The following is a 17,433-nucleotide window of genomic DNA, read 5'->3' as shown; positions in this document are numbered from 1 at the left end:
GGGAACTAACATTTTACATCACCTTACAAAGGTAATGTAATTGTAAGTCTTAAAGAGGACCCTTCGGTAAATCACTAGTTTTTGGAAAGTGAAGTTGGCATCTTCGTCAGAGGTTATCATCATTCATTCATCATTCATTTCCGTCTTCCTTGCACTTCAATGGAAACCAAATTTGCAATTTCGGTCGACAAACTCTGAGAAAGTTAACAAAATTCTCTATTTACACAACAAACTTTACAAGTCATGAAACTGTGGCCGTTACCAGTTTAGTGGCAATATTTATCGTTTCTGTGGCAGAATAAACTGCTAGACTGGGGGCAAGGTTCCTATGATGAACAAGTAGCTGAGTTTACATGTAACTATGCTAACTGTGAAAACAAAAGTTGACAGTTTATACAAAACAAAAGGTTGGCAGGCAAAGTAGACCCTCAGGAAGAGAATCAAATTTTTCCTCTTGACGACAACACACACAAAATCAACCAGTAATTTGGCTAATCGTTCAAAATATTAAAATTCAGCTTAAAATGAGACCTGGAGAACACAAACGATAGAAATAAGTAAACTGATCATTCAGTTTCTTTTACTTTTGTCTTCTAAGCATCATTGAAAAGCTGAATGTTAATATAGTGAAAAAAAAAAGCCTGATAAGGACATCCTTTTAAGGACGGTGCCTACTTTTGTTACTTCGCATACGTTCTGCGCATCTCGAGATACTCGGGTTTCTGATGGGGATAACCATGCATTTTTCAGAGATAATAAAGCTTCAGTTAGAAAAAAATGCCATACATGCATTGCTTTGTATTTTACTGCTTTTTAGAATAATTGTTGCTTAATTATATCTATATAAAAAAATGCCTCCCTACCCCGAATTTTCTTTCTACATTCCAGTAGCCCTTACTAAGATCTGCTTTTTCCCCATAGTCATAAATTGTGCAAAAATACTTCTGTGTTAGGAGGCAATGTCCTTAACAGTCCACAAATGACTACTGGCAAAAGAATAAACCTAATCTTGCTTTTATGTTCCTTCTCACAGGGTTTGAAGGCTCGTGGTAATGTGGAAGACTGGCTAGGTAAAGTAGAGGAATCCATGGTGTCTTCACTCAGAAGACTCGCTAAAGCCTCCATCGCTGATTATGAGAGTAGACCAAGGGAGGAGTGGGTGACATTGCATCCCAGTCAGGTAGCTTTTTCTTTTGAGGCACCATTGTAACAAATACAGTGGTTTCCTGATCACATCAAAATTATTCAGTTTAATAAGTTTGAGGTCCTGTCGTTAAAGTGCACCTTACCGCAAAATTTTTTTGCGCTTAAATAAATCTTTGCACCTGTTCGAAACGCATTGAGCCTTTTTGCGCCTCTTTTCAACCAAATCTTGACTTTTTAAAGGCTGTAAAAGTTACGAAATCTAGCCATCATCTGCCCCATGACTGAGCTGGTAAGGGGCATGGGTCTATTCCTTACGTCCCAAACTGCTTTGCATGCATTTTCACAACACTTAATACAATGCAAATCAGTTTGGGACGTCAAGTAAGGAATAGACCCATGCCCCTACCAGCTCGGCCATGGGACAGATGATGGCTAGATTTCGTAACTTTAACAGCCTATAAAAAGTCAAGATTTGGTTTAAAAAGGCCCCAACTAGCGCAATATGTTTCGAACAGGTACAACGATTTATTTAAGAGAAAAAAAATTTTGAGGTTAGGTACACTTTAAGTTGTAACCATGTGGAAGGCTTTCAAAAATTGGAAAATTAGAGACGTTGTATGGATTTGAGGGATGCCCTCTCCCTTAATCAAGAGGCCACCTTTGAAATCCATTTTTTCTATTTAGGGTTTCTCGTAAGTGTCGATATTCCTTATTAAGGTGATTCCACCGAATTGCATTGCGCATCCTTGCTGCGCATAATTTTTCGCGTCATTTAGCGCGCGCACGCACAACATTACGGGATTTCCTTGAGGTTAAGCTCGGAAGGAAAATAAATGGTCCTTTTCTTCTAAACGAGCACGGTGACCCCCATTTTTTAATGCATCAATTTAACTGTCATACGGTTGACCACTATATATCGCGATTTAAAGAAAAGTTTAATACTCTACTTTGAGATATTTTTATTTTAATGCTTTAAAAAGCACGTATTTAGGTAGTGCTGCTTTAGTGCACGCGCAGCAAAATCTTTACTTTCTTTCATAGTCTTTATTCCAGTTCAATTGAAATAGTTTGTTGTGTAAGATTTAAGTAAATTTTGTTGAACTGCTTCGATATTTTAATGCAAGAAATTAATTTTTCTAGAATTGATAGTTCCCTTTTCTGATTACTAGCGTTCCTAATATAAACCTCGTGGGTCATCTATTTATTATAATAGCCATCCAGGTTGCACAAAAATGAGCACGGTGACTCCCATTTTTTATTGCATTTTTGTAATGCTCATAACATACTCATGAACTGGTCCAAGTCTTAGACAATTTTAAATACTCTTTCTTTTTCAGCGGAATCACCTTAAACCCAATAGTGGTTGCTTTTGGGAGATTTTAATTTGTTAGGATCCAGTATACACCCAAATTCAAGCAGCACAAGTTCTCAAAAGCGACTTTGATTTGCGACTGCATTTGTGGCTGAAAAAATCTCTGATGCCATGGACTCAAAGCTCTTGTACATTGTTGATCAGTGTGAAAGTTCCAAGTGTCATTCTTTCCATGCATTTCAGCTTAAAGTGATACCATTTTCTTTTTCTCTGCAGATTGTTTTAACAGTTTCGCAGACCATGTGGTGCAGGGACATCACGGAATGTTTGATCACTGAGGGGGACAGACTGGAAGCCATGAAGGGAGCTGAACAGATGTGTGTGCAGGTATGGCAAGGAATTTGGTTTTTTATTATTTCAAGAGGGTATTGTAGAAAACTTGAAAAAAGGGAAAGGAATTTGGAATGAAGCTCGGAAGGAAAGAAGGGAAGGAGAGAATAAATAGATTTATAATCCATCAAATATTTTCGCTCGCGCGCGATTGGTCTAAACGCCTCACGTGACCGAATATACCCCAGCTAAAACTGGAGAATATCCGATGATATTCCCCAATTTCAAAAACTTCAAGGCGCGTCTTGTTTACAATTAAAATTAATGCCAAGATGGGGGAACGGTTTGCTTTTGTGACAGAAGGAGAGATAAACCTGCTGGTCGATAAAGCAGTATCAGAAAAAAAACATACGCTCTAAACTTTTTTGACGGTAAACTGTTCTTAAACGAAATGTTCAAGTACTCAAGCTCGTTGCTACACGTTGCGAAAAATATTTGAAGGATAATAACCACAATAGCCTTTATTTGGCTTTAAAAATATGCTCAGATATTTTTCCTTGGACATTATCTGCTCCTCGAAGCTCACAGTTTTCCTCGAGCTTCGCTCTCGGAAAACTGTTCGCTTCTCGGAACAGATAATGTCCGCGGACAAATATCTCAGCACATTTTCGTGCCAAATGGAGGCTGTTGTTTATATATCACATTGCTGGTGGCAATGGATGTGAAGCAGCCTGACGAGTCTGGAGATAAATATTTATATAATGGAATTGCTTTTAAAATTCAAAATTAATTAATTAATTAATTAATAGATAAATAAAACGAATGAACCAATGACTGAATAGGCGAAATAAAGAATGGACGAGCAGCAAGTCAATATATAGATAAAATAAATGAATGAACGAGCAAATACACAAAACAAAACAGTGGCAACAACTAGCTAACTAACTACCTAACGAACCGTAAGCAGATAAAATGGTTAGGAAAGGAAAGCGGAAATGGTGAAAATAGCCTAGCAGATAGTGTTACAAAAATACCAATGGAACAACAGAGGATGAAAAAAAACGAAAATAGGCGAAACTAAAGGGAGATTGAAACGTTTAGTATTGAATGGTTTCTTATGGTTTTATTCTTAATACTATATTTTTTCCTAGAACCTAAACAAGCTTGCAGCTCTGGTTCGTGGTGAGCTTCCTAAACTGACGAGAAACATCCTGTGTGCTTTGATCACCATTGATGTTCATGCAAGGGATATAGTCACTGGAATGGTGGAACATCAGGTGACGGGGCACAACTTACATAATGACCTACAGTGGTTCTTACGGTCTTAATTTAAAGACTATTAAGCCTGATTCACACGAGTGATACAACAACAAAAGAAAAAATCACTTTGTTCAACATGTCATTATGTGAATGTAAATATATGAAACATATACTTTGAACTGCGAACGAAAGATCAAATAGAAGAAAGATCCTCACAGTTAGTACGCAACTTCAGCAGTTGCGAAAAGAAAGTCTGAAAACAAATTCAGGCTTGAACGGGATTCGAGCCCGTGACCTATATGCGATGCCGGTGCAGTGCTCTACCAACTGAGCTATCAAGCCAACTGGGAGCTGGTCATATTGTGAGTTCGTAATATACCCGTGAACGATGAATAAATGAACGTAAATATATGAAACATATATTTTAAACTCCGGACGAAAGATCAAATAGAAGAAAGATTATCACACTGTGAGGATCTTTCTTCTATTTGATGTCATTACGTGAGGCATATGCGCAATGAAATAAATGTGATGGTATATTGTTGACTATTGAATATTGATGACTGTTGTTAACTATTTCAGGTCGATAATGTGAACAGTTTTGAGTGGGTGAAACAACTGCGTTATTACTGGGACCCTGACCTGGACAACTGTGTAGTGCGCATGTCAAACTCGATGTACATATATGGTTATGAGTACCTGGGTGCCTCAGCTCGTCTGGTCATCACTCCATTAACAGTGAGTCACTTTGTTTTTCTTTCTTTCCTTGTTGTGGTAGTTTTTCATGACTTGCTTCATCCAGGGTCTCCCCTACTTGTTACAAGTTCACAGTTACTGAGTACTGCCCATTTCACAAGGCTACACTAAAAGACCCACCACAAGCCATTGCTTCATAACCCATCATGTCTAAATAAAAGTTATGGTACATTATACATTACAGTACCGCTCAGGTGTAAGTGGACAGGACGTCGCGTCTCGATCCTCAAGTCTCGAGACTCGATTCTCGAAAATTGCAAGAGTCAAGTCTCGAGTCGAGTTTCAAGACTTTCGAGGCGAGCCTTTGAGTTTCGAATCGAGAATTTAATTAGCTTGCCGCTTGACTAATCTCTCTAAAAATAAATTGGACAGAAGGAGCACACTCGCAAGCGCTGTACATATCGTTCAAGTCAAAGCGTGTCGAAAATTGAGATCCAAACGCCGTAGTGTTACTCGATGAAATAATGAACAAATGAACCGCAACAAGATTTGTGTAGTTTGTGTGTTGTTTTAGATGTATGGTATGGTATGGTATGGTATGGTATGGTATGGTATGGTATGGTATGGTATGGTATGGTATGGTATGGTATGGTATGGTATGGTATGGTATGGTATGGTATGGTATGGTATGGTATGGTATGGTATGGTATGTGTGGAGGCTTTGCGTGAGAGCGAGTCTTGACTTGACTTTGTTTCGATACAAACCCCAGTGCTTTAGATATGTAATTCGATACTGGTTAGCATAAGAACAACACGATGCCCATATCAAAAGTAGTGTGGTTTGTAAAGTAATGTGGTTTGCAAAACAGCGTCAACTCCAGCCTCCCTTCCTCCTGTAAAATGGGCTATTGTAGCTTATTGTATATACTATTGGCTTTGGAGTGATGTGTGATGGTTGTGTGTTTTTAGGATCGCTGTTACCTGTGTTTGATGGGAGCCTTACAACTCGATCTGGGAGGAGCACCTGCAGGGCCTGCTGGGACAGGAAAAACCGAGACAACCAAGGTACAGGGTTTTCAAAAGCACCCGACGCCCGACGCAAGTCACCGGCTACTTTTAGCGTTTGCGCCGGGTACTTTTTGTCTCCAAAGTATGAATTTATGTCAATAACGTAGCTGATTACGGACGTGGATATTTTTGCCCAGATTTTAATTCCAATTGTTATAATTAATAGTTATATACATCTTCTCCATGTTCATTAACTACTATCCAGCGTTGTCTTTGGGTTTTTTTCAACGACATTTAACATGAACCGGAAACTATCGTTGCTGCATTTATCTGAGTGATATTTTGAAGAAAACTCTTGTTTATAATTCAGTTTACAATGACCTCCAAACAAACACTTTTTTGCCCTGAAAATGCACCAGAATGCATTTCTGGGTATGCAAAATTTAAAAATTTGCCGTGACCCCCCAGCAGGAGGGGGTATCCCCCTCCCGCACCCTCCCCCCATGCGGCTTTCGCCGCACGGCACCGCTAACGCGGTGCAATTGTCCTCCGGCTTCTTTCACATTTCCTCCTGGTACTTTTTTTCATTTTGAAAACCCTGAAGGTACAGCTCAGTGTCTTTTATTTGAATGGCCATACTCTTCGAGGATCGTTAACAGTCTTTAAGCTATAACCACAGGCAGCCCAAGCACCTTTACGATGAGCGAGAGCTGGAGAACGAGGAATAGTTAATTATTTCGTCGCAAGGTGACTCTTGAGTGCAAGCGTAGTATTAAGTTACTGGCGGTTGGTTGAGAGATTTCAATATTAAAGCGCTTTATATGACTTAATTAGGGAATAAAATATTATAGATTCTGAGCGTAAAATAACGCTGTATTTCAACATTCATTCAATAACGTCAATAAGACTAACTCAACTCTGACGAATTCTTTTTTTTTTTTTTTTTTGCGTTGGGTTATTCCATCTTTTCAAGCGCTCAAATTCTCAACGACCACCCATAATTCAATAACACTTGCATTCAAAGGTCACGTAATTAATTTTTCCACACTCTCTGCTGCCTGTGCTACCCGGAATGTGCAATAAAAACACAAAAAGTTTGACTCTCGATTAAAATGTTGAACAATTTAGACGATTTCACAAGCCGTCAGTCATTTTGACTCTTATATTAATTTCTTTCTTGGCTATTTTATTGTTTAATCTGTCTGGTTTAAAATTGGTAGGATTTAGCCAAGGCCCTCGCCAAACAGTGCGTGGTGTTCAACTGCTCTGAGGGGCTGGACTTCAAGATGATGGGACGGTTTTTTTCTGGACTGGCGCAGTCTGGGGCCTGGTGCTGTTTTGATGAGTTCAACAGGATTGACATTGAAGTGTTGTCAGTTATTGCACAGCAGCTTCTCACCATTAGAAACGCTAAAGTTGCAAGGGTAATGCATTAACCCTTTAACGTTTATATGACACAATTTTTTTTATTTGCTTGATCAAATGTTAATGTTGTTCTCGTATGAAAATCTAAAACAAATTCGATAAGTGTTAAGTTAGATAAGTGTCCCCAATTAGCAAACTGCGGTATTACAGCAAGCTAGAATGACTGGCACATTAATAAAGTTATTGTTGTTATTATCAATATTTTTCCGCGATGAGGTGTATAAAAAGTGTCAAATTTCACTTCCAATTGGATACAATACCGCGCAAGACAGAAGACTGGTATAGTAGAGCTGTGACGTTGATACAGGAATGCTTAGTCCCACCGTTTCTTTATTCCTCAGTTGTTTCATTCTGAGTATCCAACAATCCCATTTATATTTTCGTCCACACAGTTTTCTTCCTCTGCAAACGAAAAATAACCGTGGAATAGACATGGTCATAGGTTCAAACCCCGTTCAAGCCTGAATTTTTCTCAGGCTTTCTTTTCGCGATTGCTTAGTTTGCGTAAATAACTGCGAAGGTGTTTCCTCTATTTATGTCTACCCTTTGTTATTTCAGGCATCTCGTTTCATGTTTGAAGGCCGTGAAATCAAGCTCATTCCAAGTTGTGCAGCATTCATCACTATGAATCCTGGATATGCTGGCCGTACAGAGCTACCTGACAACTTGAAAGCCTTGTTCAGACCAATGGCTATGATGGTTCCAGATTACGGTAAGATGCTGGCCTCGTCCTTATACACTGTTTTGTAACAACTGTGGAGATCAACCAAATTGAAACAAAGCATTAACACGCCGTGTTCTTCAACATACAGTTGAAAACCACCGTATTGAATAATCCTCGGACTCCCACACGGCAAATATGTAAACCAGTAAATGGAAAATTACACTTAGATGAATTTCTTCATTTTCTATTGTTATACTGATATTTTTACCCTGTTTTAAATAAAGATTTCATTCATTCATTCCTCATTATTAGAAACTGGATCATTGTATGATGCAATTCCAGGCATTTGATTGGCTTAGCAGCCATGGTGTATGAGCCATTACACCATGCCCGAGGAATAGCAACCATTAAATTGTCTGCTGGTTGCTCTTAGAAAGCGAAATCAGCAAGATCTAGCAATATTTCTTGATTGTTTTTAATAAAACAATTACTCCACTCACACTTGTTGGATATGAAATGATAGATAGCCAACTCGGCGCTACGCGCGTCGTCCAACGCGCGCTCGTGGAATAATTGTTAATTAGAATCATTATTCTTGTCCTTTTTTTCCAGCCTTGATCGCTGAGGTGATTCTGTACTCAGAAGGCTTTGAATCCTCCAAGAACCTCGCCCGTAAGATGGTACAGATGTACCGGCTTTGCAGTGAGCAACTTTCCCAGCAGGATCATTATGACTTTGGTATGAGAGCCGTGAAATCTGTGCTTGTCATGGCTGGAGCGCTCAAGAGAGGGAACCCTAATCTCAATGAAGATATTGTGCTAATCAGGGCGCTCCGAGACAGCAACTTGCCCAAGTTTCTTAAACAGGATGCAGAGCTGTTTAGGGTAAGTTGCATAGCAAGGATCACTCCTTACATTCTTCGAGTTTGGGATTGCATTAAGGACGGTGCCTACGTTTGTTACTATGCATACGTTCTGCGCATCTCGAGATACTCGAGTTTCCTATTGGTGGTTCCTACTAATACAGGGATATTTTTGCGCGGTTTAAACCTATTCCGGGAAAGCAGAACTTAGCAAGCGCTTTTGATATGCAAAAAGAAAATTGGGGGTAACCATGCGTTTCAAAGATAATAAAGCTTCAATTTGGAAAAAAAAACGCCATACATTGCTTTGTATTTTACTGCTTTTTCGAATAATTGTTGCTTACTTATTTCTAAAAAATGCATGGTTACTTCCAATTTTCTTTCTGGATTTCAACAGCCCTTGCCAAGATCTGCTTTTCCCGCATATTAGTATATTAGTAGGCACCGTCCTTAAGATGGATGGTACCGGTTTTCATCACTTTCCAGCAAGTTTAGTTTGACGGATCCATACTACCACTCTTTATCAGCTGATACAACCATATTCATATAATACAAATGCTGCCTTAACGTTGGTGAACAAGTTATGGTCATTTTTCGACATAACAGGTTACAATAGCAATGGTATAACCTGTTAGAAAACCCTAAGAAGTAATTTAACCGTCAAGTGGTAATAATTAAAACGCGAGCTCGGTGACCCCCATTTTTCATTATGGAACTGTGATCAGCATTTCAGATAAGACTTTTTGTAAAGCTTAAAAAATCTATAAAGGGGATTCAGTGCCACCTTAAATTTCAAAATTTAAAAAGGGATGGAAACCAGTGCCCGCCACCTTAAGTGTGAGTTGGCAGAAAATGAAAAAAACAAGTGACAGTGCGGTGATAATTCTCAGAGGCAATCATTTGAGTGGTCACACAATACGCAAGTGTTTTTGCAACATTCTAAGCGCCCGAGGCAAAATACTGCTTCTCCAAAACTAAATGTATTAACGGCTACAATATTTCAACCAAACTACTCCTTTAAGTATTTGAATTGCTGCTTCATGTTTTGTCAAACGTCTAGAAGTGTTTTGTAACATTTTGTCGGTAAAATTTCCAACTAAGAAGTAGACCTTTTAACCATTAAGAACGTGAGCTTACAAATATTTTTTTCCTTCAGGCAATCCTATCAGATCTTTTCCCTGGAAAGGAGATTCCAGATCACGATTACGGCAAGTTGCAAGCCACAATCGAAGAGTGTTTGATCAAGAAAGGTTGCCAGGTATTAAATCGATCTATTTTCTAATTAACTGCTGTTCAAGTATTGAATGTTAAGTTATGTTTCTGAGGAATACTTGGAAAATACAACAAACTGATTTGCTTGATATACAAGAGCCTTTGGGCGATTGTCACTTCCAAAAGAGTCTGAGTCCATTTGAAGCAATTTTCAGTTAAAGAAAATTAGCATAAAGAAGGGAAATAACAGACGCTTGTAGAGAGTGAGAATAGTACAATTTGAAAATCTGCCTGCTAGACGGAAAAGTGCGCAAAATTTTCCACTTTTCCACTAGCAGAAATCACTAATGGAGTATCGCTATGTATACAACGGAAAAACTATCTAACACTACCTTGTATTTTATACAAGTAGTGAATTCTGATTGGTCGGAATAGAAAGTGTTTTTAGTTAGTTTTAGATATTGTAGTCTCCTTATAATATCTCAGAAAACCTGTTTCCAGTAATCGATTCTTTGTTATTTAACACTGAGGTTATTAGAAGAAATTTTAACGTACGACTGACTGAACACAAACGAGCAACTAGAAATGGTGATATCAACAATCACATTGCTGGGCACCATTTACAAACGAACCACAGAATCGACTGGGACTCTGCCAAGTGCATTACCTACAGTACAAATTACTATCAACGATTCACTCTGGAAAGCTGGTTTACTAACTTAGAACAAACGCCACTTAACCGTTGCGTACAACTACCTGCACCATACAAACGACTTATTGACAACAACAACGAAACAGACAAACAATAGACATTTTACTAACAATAGACCCACGGACTTTTTGACTAACAAAAGACGGATCGAAACGCACTAATTACTTTTTACAGTCTTCGCAGCCAATAACTTCACGGCTTACTGAAAAACGACCAATAGCATCTGGACTTCGTTGACCAATCAGGTTAACAACCAGAGACGTATATACCACCTACTGACGTTCCACAATTCACTTGACTCTGAAGATGACTTCCGCTCAGGTTGTCGAAACGTCAGTCAAAGTCACCACACCACTCACCCGGATGATCATAATTTACGTACTTATGACTGAGGTTATGTAAGAGTTGTGATAAAATAGCTCTATTTTTGACCGTTAATATCTGTATTCATTTCTTATCCTTTGTCATGATTACAAAAATGTGTTGTTTAGGTTGTTCCATCTATGGTGAAGAAGACAATCCAATTGTACGAGACCATGATTGTTAGACATGGTGTAATGACTGTAGGTCCCACTGGAGGTGGGAAGACCACAAGTTATGAGGTTAGGAAATCATAAGTAGAGTATGCTTCCATTGAAAAGACTGAAAATTCCTTTAAACAAGAAGTTCGATTCCGTTATTAAAGGACAAGCCCCTCCTTCATTTCACACCTTTGTGGGCGTGAGATGAAAATTTAGACGCCGTTCAGTCGTGGCAAGTTGTTGAGTCAAGCGTCCTCTGAAAAAATGTTTCAAAATTTCGTTGTATCACCACAGCAATATAAGATATCAAGTTCCAATTTGTTTAACAGGTTTATTCTTAAAACGTAGCCAATTTTATCCATAAAAGCCGTAGAAATACACACTTGCTGTTTGTCAGTTGTTTACGTTCTTTTGGTGAATAGGCCATTTTACAGTTGTGTGCTTGGTGACCTGGCTTGGATTGGAAGCGAGGCTGGGGTGACCTTGTTTTGATAGAAACCTCACTGCTTTTCACATGTAAATCATGCTGTTCTTATGCTAACTAGTTATCATTTACTTATGAAAAGCAATGAGGTTTGTATCAAAACAAGGTCAACCCCCAGCCTCGCTTCCAACCCAAGGCCAGGTCACTAGGCACACAACTGTAAAATGGGCTATTGACAACTGAAGGTGAGAATGGCCAGGCCAGGCCCCTTTTATACTGGAACGGCAAACAATAATAAAAGGAAACACCAAGTCATAATGTATGACTTGAGCCAAAGCAATTCCCGCCACGAATTTCTCGTGTTTTTTCATCTGCTTGTTTTTTCTAGACAAGAAAAATTTTAAATTTGTTATCTAAGAAGTTGTGTGTGACTTCACCAACTTTTTAAAATGTAACATTGCACTTTATATACCACGAATTGAACTGTGTTCTTTTATTTCAATAGATACTTAAGGACACCTTAACGACATTACATGAAGAAGGAGACGACAATCCATACTACCAGAAAGTTCGTACCTATGTGCTGAATCCAAAGGTAAGTCCATTCTCCTGGTGGACACAGTTCAGCCTCAGAGAATGGAATACGGTTTGAGTAACAAATGTTGAACTTATTAGCAACACGATAAATACTTGATGTTTGCTTTTGCCGTTCAACATGACGCAGGGTGTTGAAGGGATTAAAGGCTGGCGGTATTACATTTGACAACGTTCCACAATTTTCAATAATTTATGTAGAATGGCCTATAAATTTCTTCACAGTAAAATCTATTTGAAAATGGAGAAAACAGTGCACAAAATGCAGACGTCGTGTAGAAAAAAACAGAATTCGATTTTAAATAAATCCCGTGACATTTGAAATGTGAACAAACCATGAAAATTGAAGACTTAAGATGCAACACCAAAGATTTTTTATTTAAATTGGGGTTACGACTGGTGTTCAAGCGTTTGAAAGCGTGTAATTGGATTTATAATTTCCAATACATTTGGACATTGGGGCAACATATTGTAACGTTCAATGCGACAAAAACATTGGTGAGCCGTGTATTGCTTGCGCAAAATTTTGAACAAGATTTTGAAAAGTTCAAAGCCAAACCCAGACGAAATCTAGCAGAATGGTGGTTAGAGTTAAAAGAACAGCGTTTGACAATTGTACTATGTATTTCCTATCACAGGCGGTTAGCATGGGCGAGCTGTATGGAGAGATAAACAAGCTAACCATGGAATGGAGGGATGGACTGATGGCCATAACAGTCAGAGTTTGTGTTCAGGTATGAAGTAAACATAACCTTTTATTATATCTCTCAGTTAGTACGCGCGGTGTGATTGGTCTATTTTACGGGCCGTGTTTCACTGTACGGCCCGCTAAATTTGAAAGTTGTTCCTTTCCCGCACGCCCGATTCACCTCAGAGATATAATTATAAGCTTTCATTTGAATGGTCACACGTTAGGATTTCATTCACAGACTCAAAAGTTAGAACCACCTTGTACAGCATAATAAACATCACCACAGGAAAGTACTGCTCAGTAGCTTTCATTTGAATGGTCACACTTACATAAAACCAAAAGCTGAAGCCTCGTTACAAGTGCGATAATTTTGACTTCAAGACAGAAAAGTGAATCAATAGAGAGATTCAGAATCGCGTTGTTTACGGAAAACGTGAGATTGGCGTTTATGGTTTCTTGAAAAAAAAAAAACAGTACACAGATGAAAATAGTGCAAACTAATTCTGATTCCTTTGATGCTAACGCAAAACTACTCAATTATACTGTGAAACTGAAAGCAGTGAGCGGCATATACAGGTTAAACGTGCTCACGTGGTCATTTCTGCCATTTGGCGTTTGCCATAAACGTAATTCTTAAATTCTTAATCTCTCTAATATCGAAATGAAATGATAGAATTGGGGACTAAAATAGCTGGTAGGCAAGCTAAATTGAGGATTCGTTTATGCCGGGCCATTTTTTTTATATCGAGAAATTTATTTTCAAATAGGACACCACTGAAGATCACAAGTGGATTGTATGTGACGGACCTGTGGACGCTTTGTGGATTGAAAACATGAACACAGTTCTGGACGACAACAAGATGCTTTGCTTGGCCAACAGTGAAAGAATCAAGCTTAACAACACTATGCATATGTTGTTTGAGGTGCAGGATCTGGCTGTAGCATCTCCAGCGACAGTCAGCAGGTACTTAAACTCAACTATTTTCCTCGGCGTTGTAAGTAATAGGGACTTTAAGAGATCACGACGGCAACGGCAACGAAAACGTCGCTTGAAAATATAAGTTCGCGTTCATTTCACTACTTCGCGATTATTCCAATTCGTTCAACATGTGCAATGCGGCCAAACTATCCAGTAACAGAACAGGTGGAAAAGGCGTTCAAGTTGAGACAGAGAAAGGAAAATTTACCGTCATGTGCTCGCGTTCTCCACAAAACCTTGAATTTGGTCATTTCACGTTGTTGATTGGCCGAACACGGTGAAGAAATGTACCAAAATTTAAAACGCACGTGCAGGGTCTTTGTTTTTCTCATTAAATCCTATTGTTTTGTCACGTTGCCGTTTCCGTAGTAGCTTCTTAAACTCCCTAATATGAGAACGAAAGATTTAATTTGGTACAGTCGATAACTTGTTTTCCATTTTCCGCAACAAGCTGAAAAAATGGGAAGTTTGCTAAATACAAGCAAAACTCGAAAGTTATCATCGAAGTTCCGTCAATGGTACCTGTCAAAGTAAATGTCCTAACCTTTGAAGCAGTAAAGGGGCTAGGTTGTGCCAATCTGTTGATTCTTTTCCCTACAATTTTGTGCTTAACTCTTTTCTCCTAGATGTGGTATGGTTTATATGGACCCGACTGAGCTAGGCTGGAGACCTTATGTAAAGTCATGGATGCAAAGAAATTGTAAGAAGATGAAAGACGAAACACAGGTATACTTTTCTTGCAGTTATGTTGAAGCGCTTTCAATTAATACAATATAAACTTGTAGATGAACACTCCGGGACTTAAGCCTGAGAAAAGAGACGATTTGGCTTCGTTTCTCTCCTGTCATCGTCAAAGCAACATTCGCTCGTGATCCATGCTCTCTGCGAGGGAAAATTGTCTCAACAGAAGCTCATGACCTGGTTTCAACCAATCACAATTTCTACCCAGATCTGAGTATAAATGGCGTCATAACTGCATTACGGAATATTTGCAGTCGTTTCTCTGACCTCGTTTCACGAGGGAAACGTCGTTTGTCTTTTCAAGTTTGGTTTAATCCAGAACCGGGAATAATTTTTTTCTTGTCGAGCAGTTTGTTTGTCGTACATAAAGTTTATATTGATAGAACAGCATATCGCGAAACGGGTCATTTATCTGCCATGTTGGACGTTTAATCCGAGACAGTAGAATACATACCACAAAGGAAAGCAGTTTTGGTGTGATTTTAAATCATTCAAATCATTGAAGAACTCCATATTAAAGAAAAGATATAGCAATCTAATGTCTTACCGTGGGATTTTGTCTGATTAGTTATCAAGTTCTTTGATACAAGAAAAAAAAAAGTCCGAGTACACAGTAGACAGTCAGAAATAAGTTCAGTGTTGGCCGTTTTTCGAGGAATGATTATCATATAAAGCTCGATCACGGCCACCATCTTTTCGCGATTTATTTCCTGTTTTGAATTTTTGCATCTGGTGTTCTGGGTCATCTTTCTTTCCTTCTTTGGAGTAACTGCAAGTTTTTGAGCTAACCATTTGAGGTGGTCGGTGATTATACTTTGACTGTTGCTGGGCGGGAATGGAGTTGTAAAGCCAAAAGAGATGTCACAAACTCTCACGCTTTAATAATAATAAAAAAATTAGGGCATGGAATTAATGGCATTTTTATGTTATTTTCTCTTACACAGGAATATTTAATGAACTTGTTTGAGAACTATGTGGACAATGGACTCAACTTTGCCAGGAAGAAATGTGTCCAGGCCATGCAACAGGTAACAGATACGCTAAAATTCGAGAAAAAAGATTATAGAGATCACACCACTCGGAGTAGATTTGTAATATCTCTCTCCGTTTTATAGGTGGACATCAACAAGGTGACCACAATGTGTTGTCTTCTGGAGAGCTTCTTCTTCCCCGAGAAGGGAGGACCTGACTGGAATATGGACACAAACAAGCTGCACTCTCTGATATGTACTACATTCCTGTTCACATTCCTGTGGAGTATTGCTGGTAATCTGGTCGAGTCGTCCATGGATGCTTTTGATACTTTTGCGAGGGATTTGTTTTCAGACACACATGATGTTAAGGTAAGGCCCCATTGCTTCTGTCTTAATTCGGCTGTTAACTGGCGAAGTTAAAGTTGCGTTCGATTGACCCTATCCCGGAATACGAATAAGCGGAATAGCTTTTAGATTTCTCTTGTTGAGTAAATTTGAGAAGACATTTGTGGGAGGGGGGGGGTGGGGACTCGGACTCGGACTCGGCATTATATGTGGGTTAAGTTTGTGCTCCGAGAGGTTTTTCTCTAGGTACTCCGTTTTTTGTTTTTGATTTTTTTTTTATAATTTTATTTTTATTTATTTATTTATTTATTTATTTATTTATTTATTTATTTATTTATTTATTTATTTATTGTATTTTATTGATTTTTTCACTGTAATACATTGCTAATACATTTAGTAGAAACATTGACGTACATATCAAATTATAATGAAATACGAACAAAACACGCATATACACGCACATTCACTCACTTGCGCTCATACGCAATACTGTGTCAACTGGTGCGTTTAAAATGCATAATTCATGGTACTTCGGTTTTCCCCTCTTCTCAAAAACCAACAGTTCTAAATTCTAATTCGATCTGGATCAATTAGTCTTCTGTGCAAAATACAATGACTCTTAAATAAAGTGATTTATTTAGTTTGTTTTTTACAGCTCCCCGGCTCTGGTGATCTTTTCAGTTACTTTGTTGATTTTGACACCCGCCGGCTCGAACCATGGGAAAAGATCATTCCATCGTTCAAGTACAGCCCTGATATCCCTTACTTTGATCTGCTGGTGCCTACAGTGGACACAGTTAGGTATGGATTCATGATGGAGAAGCTCTTGGCTGTCAACAGATCAGTTATGTTTACTGGTACGACTGGAGTTGGCAAGGTGAGACTCTCTCATTCCTGAAAAGTAAAACTTCGAAATAATTCCAAACTAGGGCTTTGCAATGTCAAATAGAGCTGTTTCGACAAAGGTTGTCCAAAAAAAGCGCAAAAGCGTACGCAAGGCAGTCTGGGAAATACCTAGTAAATTTCAGTAAAAGCTCAGAATCTATATTGCCCGCCATCTCAAGTCTTCGCTGTATATTTTGTTGAGGCATTATGGATTCTGAGCTTTCACTGAAATTTACCTTTCGGCATTGTCGCGTACGCTTCTATGCATTTTTTGGACAACCTTTGTCGAAACAGCTGTAAATAGAGTGGCTCTTCATGTACTGTTTCCCTCAGTGAACTGCCCCTACTCGCGTTAACCATTTAATCCCTTAACAGTGATCAGCATCAAATTTCTCGTTGTAATATCAATGCTTATTCAATCCCTGAGGTCATGAGAATTAAGGATATGATCACCCAAGGGGAATTTCGTGATACTTTAAAAACGTCTCCCCAGTACTTTTGTAAGAAAAGTATGGCGACAAGATAAGAGAGTTTGTTCTTTGATATTAGGGGGTTTAAGGGTTGAGAAGAATTTCGGGAGAAATTGTTCAGCAACCATTGCTACAAGCCAAAATTGTATAAATTTTTTTACGACCAGCCTTAAACGCCGCAA

At 38.7% G+C, this 17,433-nt stretch overlaps 1 protein-coding gene and 1 long non-coding RNA gene across 2 annotated transcripts in view; one reads left to right on the top strand and one right to left on the bottom strand.

Moving 5' to 3' along the window:
• Positions 1-17,433, bottom strand: part of LOC146466299 (uncharacterized) — a 246,582-nt gene that overhangs the window by 21,929 nt on the left and 207,220 nt on the right. The window lies entirely within an intron of this gene.
• The window catches only part of LOC146466309 (dynein axonemal heavy chain 6-like), an 86,087-nt gene that overhangs the window by 28,923 nt on the left and 39,731 nt on the right, over positions 1-17,433 (top strand). The window contains exons 28-44 of the mRNA XM_085127479.1: positions 1,034-1,180; positions 2,735-2,845; positions 3,940-4,065; positions 4,631-4,786; positions 5,714-5,809; positions 6,973-7,176; positions 7,736-7,889; positions 8,454-8,725; positions 9,860-9,961; positions 11,119-11,229; positions 12,078-12,167; positions 12,805-12,900; positions 13,625-13,821; positions 14,463-14,562; positions 15,522-15,605; positions 15,693-15,920; positions 16,552-16,773. Of these exons, the coding sequence (XP_084983605.1) occupies positions 1,034-1,180; positions 2,735-2,845; positions 3,940-4,065; positions 4,631-4,786; positions 5,714-5,809; positions 6,973-7,176; positions 7,736-7,889; positions 8,454-8,725; positions 9,860-9,961; positions 11,119-11,229; positions 12,078-12,167; positions 12,805-12,900; positions 13,625-13,821; positions 14,463-14,562; positions 15,522-15,605; positions 15,693-15,920; positions 16,552-16,773 (2,496 nt within the window). The remainder of the gene's footprint in view (positions 1-1,033; positions 1,181-2,734; positions 2,846-3,939; positions 4,066-4,630; positions 4,787-5,713; positions 5,810-6,972; positions 7,177-7,735; positions 7,890-8,453; positions 8,726-9,859; positions 9,962-11,118; positions 11,230-12,077; positions 12,168-12,804; positions 12,901-13,624; positions 13,822-14,462; positions 14,563-15,521; positions 15,606-15,692; positions 15,921-16,551; positions 16,774-17,433) is intronic.

This window comes from Pavona decussata, unplaced genomic scaffold (assembly GCF_977016875.1).
Source record: "Pavona decussata unplaced genomic scaffold, jaPavDecu1.1 SCAFFOLD_145, whole genome shotgun sequence".
Lineage (NCBI taxonomy): Eukaryota > Metazoa > Cnidaria > Anthozoa > Scleractinia > Agariciidae > Pavona > Pavona decussata.
This window is presented reverse-complemented; position numbering and strand designations above follow the sequence as displayed.